Here is a 15,192-nt window from a genome sequence, read left to right on the forward strand (position 1 = left end):
AAAACGGAAGTGCCGCTTATAAGACCTTCCGAGGAAGCAGCGCGCAAACATAGCAGCTTCCTTGTTGTTATTGCTCAAAGTCCCTGTGGTTCGAACATGGCGGAGGGGGCCAACCATCATTTAGAAGTAGAGCCTATCGCCAACCGCTGGCTTCTAGATCATTATATATCGCTTGCGTTTCAATATTTTCATAAAGGTCAATATAAAGACTTTTCTGAAGTGAGACAAGTGGTTCAAAGTAAGTACCCCCTCACCCTACTCATAGCTGCGTCATTGCTTCTATGTGAAACAGTACCATATGACTGTGCATGTCTGTTTAGATAATATTGGCATATTTTGTTTGTGTTCTGACCAAGCGAGTGTTTTAGAAAAGGTGCCTTATGAATAAAAGAATTATTACTCTGTGTTCGGCAGGTATCATGTCCCGTCCTGTGGCAACAAGTGAAGTGTTACCCAAAAAGATTTTTGTAATGCAGTTAATCTCCCGCATAAACGAGGGCGAATCACTTGGTGAGACTTCAATCTATTCATTCTGGGGGCACTGCCTTGGTGTCATGTCTCAACTCATCCACCATAATAAATTGACAAAAAGAAATTAGTCACCACAATGTCATTGTAGTTACGTTATAAATTAAGAATAGGACTATCTTTTAATTCTTGCGTGTGACGTGATGTGCTCTGTTTTGTCAACTTGAGTACTCCATGTTAAAGTGAAGAGCAGTAAGAACATGGCAAAACAATGTCTTCTGACTTGTTTGAAAAAATGATGTGTCTACATGTTGGGACCAAACTTTGCTTTTATTATATTTGTCATTACAGATGTGACTTTTGAACAAGAGGGGTCACTCTGCCCGTTGGAATCCGCCCTTGTGCAGTTGGAAGATCTGTGTGGGACAAGTGATGTTTCACAAAATGACTTGGAAAAAGTTTGCATTTTACTAAAGGAGATGGTATGTGCACACAATGAACTATGAAGATATGTGCTTAACAAATACCTTATACAAGTATATTGGTACTGTTAAAGTTTAACACAATGGTTGTTGGTCCAATTTATCTGTTATTAACAGAATTTCTCATCGACAATAACGTAAATAGAAAAGAAATCTTCTCCAAGGTCAAAATGATTGCCATCAAAACATTTAGCAGATTGCATTCAGTGAGGTTATTTTGTCTCTTCAGATTGTGAAGCTTTTCATCAAGAACGAAAAATTTGACAAAGCAAAAGAATTTCTCCGCCGTTTCCCGAAATCACAGCTTGCCAAGGTGAGTTCTCTTGCAAAACAGCAATTTATATTCTTTTATACCATCATAGACGAGAAGACTAATTGGGGCATGGTGTTAGAATAGAAATGTCAAATAAAGTTTGGCAATAACGCCCACTTTGACCCATAGAAAAAGATTTTCATGGAGCTCATCAATCTGAGATGCAACAAGCATAAACTTATTGAGGAAATGGACTTCAAACACTTAAAGGACCAGATCGTGGCCTTCTGCCGGGAATTCTGCCCATTCTCTGTTAGCTTTCTTTACAAGGTATGACATGAAATGAGTGTGTTTATGGGGGGGAAAATAGGTTACTGCCGTACCTTTGGGTGTGAACAGATATACAGTTACAATTATATAAATATATACATATATATATTTTATGTATAAATATATACAATTTGAGTGCATTTGTTTTTACCAGGCTGCAAAGCAGCTCATTGATCAACTTGAACAGCAAAAGAAAAAGGACATAACTGATGAGCCAGATAAATGCGGCCCCTCCACTAGTGTGCAAGTCAACGCTGAGCTGCTGACATGGTCGGTTCATAAATCACTTGAGATTGCTGTGGATTATTTAAAAAAAAAAAAAAAAAAAAAGGTTGATTTAAAAGCATGTTTGAAGCGGTTTTATGGTAATTTTTTCCATGCTGTTATTTCCAATGTGTTCACGAGCCTCCACATTGTTGTCTTTCAACTTTCTAGTGACGCTTCAAATATCCCAAAAGACCGACTGGAGATTGCTTACCAGGCTTTGGCTGCACCTGGTGACATAACATTTTCTCATCTGGAGGAAGAAGTTGAAAATCAAGACACAACTGTAAATACTGACGAGGACGACATGTGTGGAAACCAAGAGAGCGAAGAGCTTTTCCAGAGGAACTCAGGCAGCCCCCTTGAAGCTGCCCCGGCCGCCCCTCTTACTCAAACAGATGCCCCCCCTCAATCCAAAACCGCTTCAACGCGAAGCGGAAAAGCGAAGAAGAAACAGAAACGTTACAACATGTCAAGGATGGTGTTGGAGTCGGACAGTCAGGGCAGCGTGTCGTCTGCTGTCTCTCAGGAGCAAGAGGCAAGAACAGATGAGCCGGCGCTGTCCCAATCATTGCTGTTTCAAACCCTTGAAAGTGACATGGAGGTCGTCCCGCTGAGGAGACTTCGATCAGTTACGTTGGCAAAGAACAGGTACATTTGTTCGTGGGTGTGGAATGTGTCCAGTGTTTCTCCTATGATTACATAAAATCAAAAGTGAAAGTATGCATTACTGCACAATGTTACAATTTCTGAAAGATATCAACTCTTAAGTAGGAGAGTACAATCTCGTAATTTGCAACCAAAATATTTGCTCACAACTGTAGAATGCAACGTGAATAATTTTGCCTTCTTGATCTTCCGCTAGTGATGTTGAGTCATCTCTACAACTTGAGGAACAATTGTCTAACTTGGTATCTGGCAAGCAAGTCTCTCAAGGAACAAGTCGTAATCGGGCTTTGTCATCTGGGTAGAATGCGATTCCTAATTTGCAGTCAAAATATTTGATCATAACTGGAGGATGTAACATGAATATTTTTGCCTTCTTGATCTTCCGCTAGTGATGTTGCGTCATCTTTACAACGTAAGGAGATATCATCTAGCTCAACTTCTGGCAAGCAAGTCTCACAAGGAACACCTCGTAAGCAGGCTTCGCCATCTGCGTAAGTTTAAGGCAGTCGTAGTTCGGGGGTGGGGGGGGGGTGTATTAATTATTTATTAATGATTCCTCAGTACAGTTCCTTAACTAGCCTTCTCTTTTGTTGATGTAGAAAGAGCACCGAATCAGAAGATTCATCATCCGACAGTAGTGACATGGTGCAGGATACTCCAGTGAGCAGTCAAGCAAAAACATGTGCCAGCTATCCTCCGAGCAAGCAAGTGCAAATTATTCTGCGAGATTCTTTCCGATTGTCAGGCGATACAATAATCCTCAATTATTCTTGCAGATTTACGGGAAATAGAGGTGACATCATCATCCCAGACTCATCATTGGATAACTCGCCGCCTTTGAATCCTCAGTTGCGTACCCCTCCAAAAAGTTCTACGCCCAAGAACCGCTCCCATGCAAAATGGTCAGTGCTTTTCACCATTCCCTTTTATGTGAAAAATCAATTATGTGTAGTTTAGGCAGAGTGGAAAATTGTGGATCTTGCAGATAAATATTTTGAGTTGAAGCATGTTTTGTTTCCTCTTGATCGCTAATTCTAATGAGCAGTGATTCCCGACCAGTGTGCTGTGAGGAAGAACATTTGATATTTCAGATGAGTTTAAAATTCCATTAATACATTTTAGTTTGGTGGTGTCACACATTGTGTAAATCTCATCACATTTGAATGCAATTAGGTGGTTGGCTATTTAGTGGATCACACAACCTGCTGCTTTTTTAGCATAGCCTTTTTTTTTTTTTTTTGACAGGAAGGAGCTGTGCAACCAAGCCAAGGAGACCAAAGCCACTTGGGGTGAAGAAGTGGAACTTTTCGATGGTAGTACAAGAGGGAAAAAACATTGTGTTTTGTAATTGGGTCTAATTTTTGTTGTCGTCTTTTTTCTTTTAGAAACAATTAACATGAGTCCACCATCAGGGATCAAGAAGAGGGTAAGCATTTAGTTTTGCGATAAAATGTTGACCTCAATGTTTACAAATTGTCTTCTTTTTTTCCTATTGGAATTGTATTATTTTTGTCTTACAAATGTTTACAGATCAAAGGAGTGCAGTTCATCAGCTAATTGCTGCTTCACCATGTTTGATTTGACATCTTGACCCGAGTTTGCCTGGGTTTATATTAAGGCTAAATGACCAATTAACAATAAACTGCCTTTCATATTAAATAATGCTTCATTTTTCATCATAGATTATTTTCTATAATTGTTCAGCCCTAATTTACATTCCATTTGCTTTCCTTTAATGTATTCAGGACCTAAAAGATTGAGTGATTCAGTGAAGACCAAATATTTAATTGGCATCAATAGCTCAGTCTAGTTTGCATGTAAGCTTTGTGACAACATAGTCCTGGAATAATTAAATGTAAAGAATTAAACGCATTTTGACTTCAAATTAGTGAACATTTGCCTGTTGTGTTGCAGATGTGGACAGAAGAGGAAAGCCAGAAGCTCAAGGAGGGAGTCAAAAAATTCGGAGAGGGCAACTGGACTAAAATTAAGTCGTATTACCGCTTCAGAGACAGGACAAATGTCCACTTAAAAGATAGATGGAGAACAATGAAGAAACTGAACATGGTTTGAGTTTATTTTAACTATGCAACTTCAAGTTGGAGAACAATGAAGAAACTGAACATGGTTTGAGTTTATTTTAACTATGCAACTTCAAGTTTTCTTTACTTTTTGTATTCCACAAACGTGTTAGTCTGTTGAATAGATGTTGAGTTCCTCAAATGTAGCTATTGTTTGTTGAATAAATGTTAAATAATGTTGTCTTTGTAACTGTCACATTCTAAAATGTTCCTTTTCTATGAAAAATATTTTGTGTGTGTTTGAGTTGATAAATCAACAATCTGCAGTCCAACTGATAGAATCTTGATTTATGTTAATGCATCTTCATTCCTGATGAACTCGCCCACATCAGTCTGGTGAAACACGACGATGGACATGGGGTCCACTCGCCGACACTCTTGCGTCGTCTTGGCTGCCACACCAAACCCCTGAAAAATAATGCCATGCGATGACCTCAATGTCCTCAACAGGTTGGAACCTGAAGCATGTGCAGAGTACCTACCAGGGGCACGTCAGACATGGAATAAACCACCACGCCCTGGTACTGCATCGTGTTCTCCGTGATCCTGCCCAGACCGGACTTTAGGATGTGATTTCCGTAGAGGAAAGACTGTTCTGCTCCAGGTTTCACCCATACCTTGAACTTTATGAAAACAGCATTCAGTATTTTATGTTACAATTTTAAATTCTTAATACAGTTCTTTTGATTGTATCACTGAATGAAACAAACCTTTGCATAGGGCGCAAGGAAATCCAGAGCTGTGATGTGTAGCCGGAACATCTTAGACTTTGTAAATTTGCCAAAACATGTGCCGACTGACACCAAATTGGTCCGGCAAATGTTTGTGGATAGTTTGAGGAGCTTCTCACTGTGGAAACAACAACAATCAATTGCTGATAACTTCTTGAGGGATTTCGTTGGACCTCTGGGATGTTCTCAAACTATAGTTTCACTTGGGGGGGCTTAACAATATTTTGCAATATGGTATGTCACACCATTTTGTATGCGTGCATACCGACAAAAAGTATGACAAAAAAATACTTAATCCAGTATGCATTTTTGTAACAAGAAATATGGAGTAAGGCAGACACGGAGGTCCTCATTGGCATGCACTTTCTTAATTATTTTGACATGCTTTACATATAATTATATTTGCTAGTAATATGATTACCTCATGTAATAGACGCGGTCATTGTGAAGCCTGAAGCAGTATGTGCCGTCTGGTCTGTCCACGAGGAGCTTTATGTTTTCTCCTATACTGTAATGAAAGGAAAATATAAATTACAAGTTAGCCTCGCATGCTAATCCAAGTAGTCATCAACGCGCGACAAAATGTTCTCGCACTGCACTTACTATTTCGACAGTTTCTCAAACAATGCTTTCGTCTCTTCTTCTGTAAGTGGCCTCATCCTTAATAATAATGAATAAAAATGCTAGTCTTGGAAGAATAACTGGAACCTCCGAGTAACGTGCAAAACGTGGGTCAACACGGAAGTGGTCACACTTTAAAACGGAAGTTGAGTGAATTTCCCCACATTGTACTTCCTGGCGTTTTTTCTTTCTTTTTTTTTGCATTCTCTATCTTTGCAGTCGTCAGTAGCTGTTGACTCCGACAAACCAATCGCTGCGGTAAGATCATTTACCTTGTACTCAATATATTTAAAACGACGAATTCACTGCGTTACATCTTAATAGTGGCGTAAAGTACTTGTTGTTTTAAAATCGTGAATTTGTGTCATACTATCGGAAATAGGGCTAAATTAGCGCGGCTGGCTAGCTGTCAGTGGAGGAAACAGCGATTGAGCTAACCCTGTTAGCCACTCTGACGCTAACGCGGGGTTTGATCATTTAAACGCGAGAGCATAACACGCCCCGAACCACACATTATTTCGATCTATTTATCGTATTTTACGAATTGACATTTGATATACGCGATGTTATATACATCAAGCTTTTATAAGACACGTTGATGCATAGTTGCATAACCTTAATTTGTAAATGCAAGTTAAGGTTTTACGTGTTAATTCGAGCTCAAATCGATAAAATGACCCCTCCAGAGCTGCAATATATTCATTAAAGGACCTGTCTATTGTTACACAAGAAATCGGCCTTTTTCTATTTGAAAGTCGTTTTTTCTTGTTATAGTGTGGACGTCTTGAATTCGTATCGACCTTAATGATGTGGTGTAAAGCCGATACTTAGAAGGAAAAAAACAAACACTGCATCATAAACTATTGTTACAGTTAGCTGCGTGGGAAGGGTAGAAAGTGGCTAGCATTAGGTCCAAATAAGGAAATGTCTAGTATCAGCGACCTCTTAGTATTTGAGGGATCTCTTTTTTTTCTTTACTACAGAAAGTATCATTTTTGGTGCCAAGCATCAGAAGCAATTTGGCTATTGGTTTTCAACTGTAGCTACCCTGACCTGCATCTCTTTGTTATTACATTGCAACTTGTAGAAATCAAGAACAATGTGTTGTTTAAAAATCGCCAATGAGAAAACATACAGTATATTTCTTTCCATACAATCTGGCTCACCCTGCTTCTGCACAATACATTTAATAAATGTAGTAAACTGCAACACGGATATTGTGCCTTCATTTGAGGAAATTAACAATGTAGACAACCGCAACGCAATCAGTGTGACCAGCTCGAAAGATTATGCTATAAACATTTGTCATTGCTTTGGATGCTGATACAAATGAGTTTGGCATTCTGCCTAGCTCATATGCTAGCCATGACTTTGGCTCGTCAAAGGTTTGTTGGACTGCGTTTGTTTACAGAATAAATTAGTCAGGCAGTTGCCCTTCAGGGCGTTACTGAGTTTGTTCCTTGTGGAAACTCAGCACACTTCTGTATTGTCGAATCATACCCCAAAAAAATCTGTGAATGCATGTCATTTTTTTTCCTCGCCTGTCATCCACCCTAAAACGGTGTCAGTCCACCAATTGGCTATTCTTCCGAAACATGACGCATCCATTGGGACATCTTCCAAATTCGATTATTCTCTCCTGACATAGCCTGACCTTCACATTCCTGTCAACAACCCATGTCACATGGTGTCTCCATGTTGGGTCATCTTTCTTAAAAAATATTTTGGAAATAGCCAGAGAGTGTTTGGTGAAATGGAGCTCACGCTATCACTCTCATTATACCCCCTCCAAACGTGAGCATTATCGACTGTGTCGATAGTAGGTCGCGGCACACGCTCGTCTGCTACATTACGTTACTGACCTCGTTTCTTTCTCACTGTCAGCTATTGCAAGCATTGGTGTGTTCTCACATTTTGCAGTCACGCTTTACTTAGTGTAACTACTAGCTCTAAGGCATGGTTTGGTAAATATGTGCTGAAAGTTCTCATAGAGGTTTGTCATTGTTTGACCTATCAGAATCGTCATTGTTTCGAGCTTCTTCTTTTTTTGTTTTAATGACAGGAATACAACTTTTGTCAATTTATATTAGAGCAAACACGTAAAAACATTTGTTAGCTACGTCAGATGCTTATTTTTGCTCAACTTTTGGACAGGAAAGGGTGCCTGGTACTGGGCGGACACTTCTTGTAGCACACGTTTGTCCCGAAGAGAGCTGCGGAGAGACTGCCATCAGTTTCCACGGTGCGTCTGCGGCTCTGCTGACATCAGACAGACAGGAAGGCAACGCGGCGAGTGGCAGCTCAACCGAAACAGGAAACTGCTGCAGCGGTGTTGTCACTGGCCTGGGAATGACTGAATTCTGGGTTTGTTTCAGCTGCTGTATTGCGGAGCAGCCGCAGCCTGTAAGTATAACATTTTTGAAAAGCAGGCAACAGTTTAACTTTTGAATTTTTCCACTGATCATATAACTTGAAATGCAAATCAACATAATGTTAGTGAATGTATTTATTTAAAAGAAAAATCAACATTTGTTTTCCAGAAACGGCGGCGGCGGATCGACCGCTCCATGATCGGCGAGCCAACCAACTTTGTTCACACGACACACGTCGGGTCGGGCGACATGGGCCTGGGATTGCCGTCGGTAGGTTTGGAAAAACTCTCTCTTCTCAGTCCTTAAAGCCACCCAAGTCGTATTGAGTTGCCTTAAATTGTCTTACTCAAAGCTGCTTCCTGACTACTTGCAGGTGGATCTGGTTCAGGCCCAGATGAAGTCCAAAGGCGGCTACGTACACGGCGGCTCTGAAGGCTCACAATTATGAGGTGAGACGTGCGTACGTTTCTGTGATTTGAGGTGGAGTTGCTTACCTCAGTAGCCCAGCATGAAGATGAAAATGTTACATTGGAGCCTCTAAGGTTAAACATAACATCCATTTTGTTTCAAAGCACAGGAAATAAACAGAATAATTGTTTCCAGATTCAAGGCAGCACAATCTCCTCTCAGTTTTGTGGTTCAGGCTTTGATTCCTTAGCTGCTGTTTGTCTGTCTGTGATTAGCTGGCGACCAGCAGCAGCCATAAGATATCCTGCTTTTCCCTTAATTAAGACAAGCAACATAGAAAACGGATGGCCGTTCCAGGGTCAGCCCGTTACTGTCATAAAATCTAACAGCAAATCTAAAAAGTGTTGAACTTTGAATTGCTTATTGAACAAATGATTACAAAATAAAGCTGAATAAGGACATTTATGCACGGGCTCCTATGGCCACCCCAGATACTTGACATAAAGACTGGCTAATGGTTAACCAGTTAACAGCCAGTCGCTAACCTGGCCGCACATTTTATGGACTTTGACCAACAATTATTGCAAAGAGAAAGTTTACAAAACAAAACAGTCAAGTCATCATTCTTTGTAACATCATCAGATCTCGGCAGTACATATATAAAGAATTAAGTGTTTTGTCATTGAATTTCTTTTTTTGTTTTCAATGTGATTCCAGCACAAGATGGGGGAAATGTTATGATAATCAGAAAATCGCAAATGATGTCTCTCTGTCCAGCACAATAATTGTGCAATTGTTTTTTTAACCAAGTAAATGCTAACATAAATTATGATACGCTATCGTATCATTTGAATTAAGCGTTTCAACAGGTTTTTTTCTCCATCATGGGAAAAAAAAAAATCTGCTCTCTGGTGAGCCACAAAAAAAACATGAGTTGGTTTCATTGTCATTTATGAGCATCCTGACACGTGTTTTCTTGCCCCCCACAGTCCGTTCAAGTGCGGCAGAAACTACTACTGTTGTTTATAGGAGGAAGCAGTTCACAGTCCGTCACGGACGCCGGACCAAAAGATAAAAGTACTGCTCTTCCTTTAATGTTGTATATATATTTTTTATTTTCCATTCCTTTTTTTTTTTTTAATGAAAGCACTGCTATCCATTAGCTGCCATGCTGTTGCACTGTAAAGAGGAGGCTTTATTTAGTACGCTCGTCATCATCTCAGTCAGACGTATGCTTGTGCGTGCGTGTGAGCGTGCGGGCGTGTGTGTATGCATGTGGAAAATTCTGTCGCTCTCGTAGCCCACACGGATGCCTGTATTTATTATCGCATTTGCAAACGGACCTCACGGTGGCTGGGCCACGCCCGAGACGTGGAACTTTCTGTTTCCGTCTTTTTTTTTTTTTCCTTTCTTTCTCTCTCTCTCAGAGGTTTGACCAAGGATAGGTGGAGGTAGCAAAGCAAGATGCTAGCTTTTTTTTTTCTTTTCTTTTGGTTTTCAGAGAAATCTTATGATCCTCTGAGTTGTTTTCAGGGTTGAAGATTGCTGTTTTCCACTAAACTTGAATTGAGTCGTGTGCACTGGACCATTTACCATGTACACTCACGCCTGCTTAGGAATTACGCTTTTTTTTTATACTCAAATAGATTAAAATCATGTAGAATTTTAATAAACTATGAACTTCCTTATCTGTCTTCATGTACTTATTATTTTGTAAGATTTTTTTAAGCAGAGGCTTGTAGTAGATTCTTGTTTTTGAAATCTAGAAAATCATGCAAGCTGATATGAACTTGAAAGTATCCCCACCGCACACAAGTGAGTGGGTCGGGTTCCACACAGATGCCAGTGTTCTCCATTTGGACCTGGTCAATGTCCATGTTTTTTCTTTTTTTTTTTTTTTATCCACCAGAGTTTTTTCATCTTAGCTCTTTTGTCAGCAGGGTATGATAAAAAAAAAAAATGCGTCTTGGGTCACAGGCCAAAGGAAGAACATTTGTGTGGCGCTCGCATATTTGTTTTGTGTATGATATTTTATAGAGATATTTTCTCTCTTAATGACAACATTAAAGCACATGAGGGGAGTGGGCGTCAATGAACTTGTACACTTTTAAGTACTGATCCAAATTAGGATTGTTTGGCAATTATTAATATCTGCTCTTAACTGCGTGCCATGATGTCATATTTCCTCAAACATAGGCCGAAGCTCTTTTTTTAAAAAAAAAATTCTATGAACCTTTAAATGCATTATAATTTCATGTTTTAATTCAAGTCTGAGAAATTATCTCAAATACACCAACTTCCACTTTAGCATCATCCATGTGTCTTGTATACAAGGTTCAAATTTGGAGGAAATTGGACCTAAAAAAAAACCTACTAGGCTTTGCCTTGGGAAGAAAAATTCAAGTGGCTCTACGAAGGCCATATTTGGTGGGACACTTTTCCACCATGCTGCAAGTTTCAAATTAGGTAGCATAAAATTGGCCAAACTGAACCTAACTCCAACTTGGTGCAAAAATAATTGACAAGTTGCTTGGTAAAACTGGGAATGTTTCCCCACTTAATAGTTTAAGTAGATGTCGCACCCAGCCAATTTAATCGTTGGAGCGCAGGCCGCTATTTGAGGAAATATGCAAGTTTTGCTCTGTCAGGCTAAAGCTACTAAAAGCTCTGCAGCCTCATCACGGACCTACAATCACATCCGACCTCTTACTTTTGTCGTCATACGACTCCAGCACATTTGCTTCACATTGATTGTCGTAACGCGATCGCTGGTTCAGTTTCATCGTCTCGGCCTTAATGAGAGCAGCTATGGTATGAATGTTAACCGGCGCTAACGTTCTGTGCGCCGTTCATTGCTCACCGGGATCTTTTCAATGCATGCATGCGCTTCTGTGTATGTGTATCTCCTGTGGTTGAACACGTGTCCATCAGAATGTAATTGTACCATAAAGCCAGCAAAACATGTTAGTGTCTGTCTGTAGCAGGCAATAGAAGAAAATATACCAGCCAGAGTCTTTATATCCATTCTAAAAGATATTATTGTCCCCAAGTCAGTCACCCCAGAAAAAAAAATTGTATTTACAGTGACCTGTTTCCCCATTATGACTTTTTTTTTTTTTAAGCTTTAAAGTATGTAACCATTTATAGGAGTTCAATATTTTTCATGTGGAAAGTTCTTCACATTTGTTTTTCCCACCCCATCTGCTGGTTTACAGTGGATAGAAAAAGTCTTCAGTGCACAGCCCTGTTGAAATCAAAAATAAAATTGAGGGAGTCGGCACACACCTGCCAACATTTAGTTGCTGGTGTAGTAGAATGTATGAAGAAAAATGTTAGGAAAAGCCTACTAAAACATCTGAACTTTATTTGGGGTTAGTCAGAGGCACCTTTAAACACCAGGTGTGAATTCTGAACACAGACACATCCTGGCTATAAGAGGGTGTGCACACTTGTGCAACCACATTCTCAATTGTTTCATTTTTACTCAACATTGAGATCTACAGGTTATAGGTTACTTTTTTTATTTTTTTTTTATTTTGTGATGAAAGTGTTGTCTCTTTTTCTGTCCATTGTAAATTTCAACTTGTGAACAGCAGGGTGTACTTGAGGGTTGAGTTGAAAGTATTTTTTTTTTTATTCCCCTTTTGAGTCGTAACATTTGTTTCATGCTGTAAGGCAACAATAAGAAATACATATACTTCTGTTTTAGTTACATTTTCAATGTTGTATAAATTGCGGGGCTGGAGCAGTCTTTTCCCACCTAAGGGCACTGTATGACATGTTCCTTCCATTAAGAAATAAGTCCATCCTGTTTTTCATTTCTGCAAATGGGAAATAAATGTCACGTGTTGATGTTTTACCAACTGTGTCGTCCATTTTTAAATGCATCAGAAATATATATTTTTTAAACACAACAGATAAGTCAATTTAATGCAATTAAAAGCCTGTCTCCAACTTTTGGGTTTGTTTTAATTAAATAAGTTTAATTTTGCATTCAGTATTTAGGAGGCTAGAGAAATTTTCACACCAATTTAAAAATGTGAGATTTTTTTTATGTTTGTGACAATGGTGTGCAAAACTGGTTTTCATTGAACATAATTTTTTTTTCTTCCTAATGGTCCTAATAATGTGAAATGAGATCTTTTCATTTTGTTGCTCCAGGGAGTCACTGACGTGAGTATGAAGCACTTAAGCATAAAGAAGTTACATGAGCTTAATGCGTGGCTTGGAACAAGATCTTTCATCTTTTATTTCAGCGACTTTGCAGAAATAAAAAGTCATCAGGTATGTGACATGCACACACAGACACATTGTTCCTGATGTTGCCACTCTGGGAGGGTCTGCTGATGTAAGAACCGATCTGACGCCCCCAAAACCTCATTGCCGTTGTCTATGTGCAGGGAGAGGAAGGTGTCATCAACTGGACCTAAGTCAACAGCAAATTTGAATCAGAAGTGTTTCCCTAAAATTTCCATACATGTAGGGCTTTTTCTATAACCTATTATTTTAATCACTTTTTAACAATTAGAATAAATTGTAAGTTCCCGAGCACGTACAGTGCCAGTGGTCCCACAGTGAGTAAGCCTTCCATCCTCTCTGAGCACAAGTGTGGTAGCACGCCTCAGCAGTGCTGCTGCTGTGACCAATCAGCTGCAGAAAAACACAAAATAGATCAACGTCCATTGAGGAGACACCCACCATCCAAAATATTAGGTACACTTTCACATCTGTAACACCAGTTCTGACTTCACAAAGATTGAAATGCTCATTTTGCAAGTGTTGATTTAACAATTTGTTGATTGATGTGACCTGGAACTATTTCTAATAGTGTGACCTTCTCATGTCGCTACATAACCTTTTGATAGTCTGGAGGATCCTCTCGGGATACCTTGGATGCATCCTCCTCCTTCATGGTCTCCAATGACGTGTCTGCATAGTGAAAACAGTAAGGCAAGTCCTAAATTTCTCAATCATTTGTAGAAACGAAAGGCTCACTCTGTATATTGGTGACGCTGAGTGATGCCTCATGAGTGCTTGAAGTGCCGCTCGGAGGTTGCCATGGCAGTGGCAAAACCTCAACTGATGCAATGCCTCTGACACTTTGCTGCTTTTTGAGGCGCTGACTCGGCATCCTGAGGCCTAAAGGGAGTGGAGGGACTGTTTGTGACGAATTACTTTCTTCAAGAGTACTATTTTGTTAGATGAATATATCCGTCATAGGTGTAACGCATAGTTTGTTGCATTCACCTCGGTTGCGAGGGGGGCCAGGGAGCATCTTGTAGACTTTGTAGGCGTCGCTGCCTCTCTTGTTGCTGCGCTCGCGTAGCTCAAATACGTCAGGGAGAGAGTTGAGGGCACAGCGGAAGTTGGCTTTCCAAGTCTTTGGGTCTGCTTTGTGTTGGCCCGGACGGTATCGACCTGCAGTTGAGCACGTCCTGTTTGGCTTCAATTTATTTTTTTAAGTTTATCCATCCAGCAGACGTTTTGGGCTTTGTGTAGGTGTTCCTAATGGTTTGTCTGGTAAGGAAAATCACGCTGACAGTGCAATATGATCGCCTTCACTTCACGTTAATGGTGACCAGGCCATTAGTGATGCAGCCAATTGCACATGAGCAAAGCGTGACAGAGGATCCGCTTCCTCCATATGGAGCAAAAAAATGTGTTTCTCAAACTGAAATGAAGAACGATTTTTCAGGCTAAAAAAATTTATAGTATCAGGGCAACACGTATATTCTTGAGCTTTTTTTATTTAGACTTTTACATTGAAGGTGATTTATTATACATAAGAGAAGTTAATGTGCCGTACCAGTGTGCTCGGCCCAACTCCTGAAGAGAGTGGCGTCATGTTCGATACTCCAGCCGTGACGAGCTGCATGTTTCCACGGAATTTGGAAAACTCGCTCTGACTTGAAAGAAGAAAAAAAAAAGCATCCATCCTTCAATACTATAAAATGTACTGTGGCCTTGACATTTGAGAAATTGTATACATTAAAGATTCATATTAAGATTGTGAATGTATGACTTAGTTTCATAATAATATATTTTCTTTTCCATCTAATATTGAATCTTGTCAAACTGCAAAATTAACATTTTATTTGATTGCGCAAGTGTTAGTGATGTTATTGTCCCGAGTGTACGTTGCGTAGACGTAGCTTCTGAATACGATGTACCTTGTCGATCCAGCAGACTCCCGGATACTTCCCAGACTCAATCTGCTCCTCCAGCCACATCCTCAGTCTCAGGCGGCCAGCTGCTTGCATCTTCAGTCCAAACTTCAGGTTTGTTAAGAAGCTTTGTGTGGATGGACGCTATAGGTGTCACCAAGCCCTTGTCAGTTTTGGGAGGCTTGCAAAAATAAAGGCTCCGCGTCAATTCACCTCTAATCGGCCAATCGAAGGCCTTCTCTGCCTCTCGCAGGCAATCTTTGCTCCTTAACTGTCTCCTCAAGTTACAGGTAGGGCAGGGCTTTGTGGCCTTAAAATAAAGTATCCGCTTTCTCTCCGCAAAAATATG

The 15,192-nt window shown here is 39.9% G+C and overlaps 4 protein-coding genes across 6 annotated transcripts; 2 read left to right on the forward strand and 2 right to left on the reverse strand.

The window, feature by feature from the left end:
* Positions 1-38: 38 nt before the first annotated feature.
* Positions 39-4,737, forward strand: terfa (telomeric repeat binding factor a). 2 transcript variants are annotated; one of them, XM_037247288.1, is made up of 15 exons: positions 39-238; positions 415-510; positions 820-950; positions 1,180-1,263; positions 1,393-1,533; positions 1,688-1,803; positions 1,969-2,448; positions 2,663-2,764; positions 2,856-2,957; positions 3,066-3,170; positions 3,243-3,368; positions 3,712-3,779; positions 3,852-3,892; positions 4,381-4,562; positions 4,622-4,737. In XM_037247288.1, exons 1-14 carry the CDS (start codon positions 97-99, stop codon positions 4,537-4,539), a joined length of 1,893 nt encoding a protein of 630 aa, XP_037103183.1. In that variant the 5' UTR covers positions 39-96; the 3' UTR covers positions 4,540-4,562; positions 4,622-4,737. The 2 variants fall into 2 exon arrangements, with proteins under 2 accessions (XP_037103183.1, XP_037103184.1); XM_037247289.1 differs by lacking the exon at positions 2,663-2,764.
* On the reverse strand, positions 4,579-6,051 carry nip7 (NIP7 nucleolar pre-rRNA processing protein). The gene is made up of 5 exons (XM_037247293.1): positions 5,882-6,051; positions 5,700-5,786; positions 5,258-5,396; positions 5,030-5,170; positions 4,579-4,955 (listed from the first exon to the last, which is right to left on the reverse strand). The coding sequence occupies exons 1-5, from the start codon at positions 5,935-5,937 to the stop codon at positions 4,836-4,838; spliced, it is 543 nt and encodes a 180-aa protein (XP_037103188.1). The 5' UTR covers positions 5,938-6,051; the 3' UTR covers positions 4,579-4,835.
* A 6-nt stretch (positions 6,052-6,057) lies between these two features.
* On the forward strand, positions 6,058-12,538 carry cdc42se2 (CDC42 small effector 2). The gene is made up of 5 exons (XM_037247294.1): positions 6,058-6,157; positions 8,054-8,302; positions 8,440-8,541; positions 8,645-8,720; positions 9,669-12,538. Exons 2-4 carry the CDS (start codon positions 8,249-8,251, stop codon positions 8,717-8,719), a joined length of 231 nt encoding a protein of 76 aa, XP_037103189.1. The 5' UTR covers positions 6,058-6,157; positions 8,054-8,248; the 3' UTR covers position 8,720; positions 9,669-12,538.
* Positions 12,539-12,756: 218 nt separating this feature from the next.
* LOC119120416 (interferon regulatory factor 2-like) lies at positions 12,757-15,049 on the reverse strand. Of its 2 annotated transcripts, none has more exons than XM_037247291.1 (7): positions 14,850-15,049; positions 14,486-14,585; positions 13,927-14,097; positions 13,675-13,818; positions 13,568-13,608; positions 13,236-13,329; positions 12,757-13,105 (listed from the first exon to the last, which is right to left on the reverse strand). In XM_037247291.1, the coding sequence occupies exons 1-7, from the start codon at positions 14,937-14,939 to the stop codon at positions 12,960-12,962; spliced, it is 786 nt and encodes a 261-aa protein (XP_037103186.1). In that variant the 5' UTR covers positions 14,940-15,049; the 3' UTR covers positions 12,757-12,959. The 2 variants fall into 2 exon arrangements, with proteins under 2 accessions (XP_037103186.1, XP_037103185.1); XM_037247290.1 differs by having other exon boundaries at positions 13,535-13,608.
* Positions 15,050-15,192: the final 143 nt, after the last annotated feature.

This window comes from Syngnathus acus, chromosome 3 (assembly GCF_901709675.1).
Source record: "Syngnathus acus chromosome 3, fSynAcu1.2, whole genome shotgun sequence".
Classification (NCBI taxonomy): domain Eukaryota; kingdom Metazoa; phylum Chordata; class Actinopteri; order Syngnathiformes; family Syngnathidae; genus Syngnathus; species Syngnathus acus.